The 1,349-nt window shown below is 55.0% G+C and overlaps 1 protein-coding gene across 1 annotated transcript; it reads left to right on the top strand.

The window, feature by feature from the left end:
• The first annotated feature begins 676 nt into the window (after window positions 1–676).
• On the top strand, window positions 677–1,138 carry LOC127394848 (scale keratin-like). The gene has a single exon (XM_051641134.1). The coding sequence runs from the start codon at window positions 677–679 to the stop codon at window positions 1,136–1,138; it is 462 nt and encodes a 153-aa protein (XP_051497094.1).
• Window positions 1,139–1,349: the final 211 nt, after the last annotated feature.

The following is a 1,349-nucleotide window of genomic DNA, read 5'->3' as shown; positions in this document are numbered from 1 at the left end:
TCCCAGCACACCCATCTGCAGTGGAAACCTACCTCTAGTTACCTGAGTGTAGCAGTTTGCCAGTTGGGAAATCAGACAAATAACCTTTTCAAGCTCCTTTGCAGGCATTTCAGGGCAGGGGATCCCTTGTTTAATCCATATTTGTGGCAGGTTCAGCACACTGGCAGCAGGACTTTAGCTGCTGCTGCTCCTGGAGGCACAGCACAACTCAACATCCTGGAGTTATTCTTCCAGGTACCCATGAACTCAGTAGAGGAATTCTTGGGTTTTGTCAGCTCACACCACTTTGGTTTTGCCAGTATAAAGCAAAGATGAGGTGACCTTTTAGACACAGATACTGTAAGAGTGGCTGCAAAGGGCAGTGGAGGGAATTTGTCAAGTCCTGGATACTGTTTTGGCAGTGTTGGGCAGTGAGGCAGAACACAAGTACTTCTGAAAGGGAATGAAGCATAAGCAATGAGGATGGAGAGCAGAGCAGAGAGCTCAGTGTGCAAGCTGAGCAAGGCTGATGTGCAGCAGGGAGAGCGGGCTCAGGAAGAACGCTGCAGAGAAGGAAGGACAACTGAGACCTGCAAGATCCCAGCCCAGGTGTCCAACTCGCAGACTCTTCTTGCCGTTGACTTTGTGTCTCTGGTTTCCTCAGCAGTGTGTGCTGCAGCTTCCCTCAGCCCTGGAGATGTCTTGCTACGACCTGTGCACCCCCTCTGCCTGCGGCGTCGCCTGCCCCCAGCCTCTTGCCAACAGCTGCAACGAGCCCTGTGTGCGCCAGTGCCCCGACTCCACCACTGCCATCCAGCCTCCTCCGGTCGTGGTCACCTTCCCTGGCCCCATCCTCAGCTCCTTCCCTCAGGATGCTGTGGTGGGATCCTCTGGAGCTCCCTTCCTGGGGGGCTATGGGGGCTACGGAGGCTACGGCTCCCTGGGCTACGGGGGTCTGTGGGGCTACGGAGGCCATGGGGGCTACGGGGGCTATGGGGGCTACGGGGGTCTGTGGGGCTACGGGGGCTACGGGGGCTACAGGGGCTATAGAGGCTATGGCTCCCTGGGCTATGGGGGCCTGTGGGGCTATGGTAGACCCTATGGCTCTGGCTATTGGGGCTACAACAGGTGCAACTGGGGCAGCTGTGGGCCCTGCTAGATCCTCCAGGAATAGCCCCTGAATAATGTTCAAGTGAAAAGCAAAATGAGATTCCCCAGTGAGCAGATGAGTGGTGGTCTTGTGAAAGCCTTCCCCAAACCTGCTCAGTGGACTGTCTTCTACATCTCCTTCTTTGCCTTTGAATTCTTTCCTGATACTCTCATGGACTCCATTCCTTGTTACCTTCTACTTTACCATACTTGGGTCTGAA

The sequence above is a fragment of the Apus apus genome, chromosome 27 (genome assembly GCF_020740795.1).
Source record: "Apus apus isolate bApuApu2 chromosome 27, bApuApu2.pri.cur, whole genome shotgun sequence".
Classification (NCBI taxonomy): Eukaryota; Metazoa; Chordata; class Aves; order Apodiformes; family Apodidae; genus Apus; species Apus apus.
The sequence above is the reverse complement of the archived record's forward strand: the minus strand, read 5'-3'. Positions and strand labels throughout refer to the sequence as shown.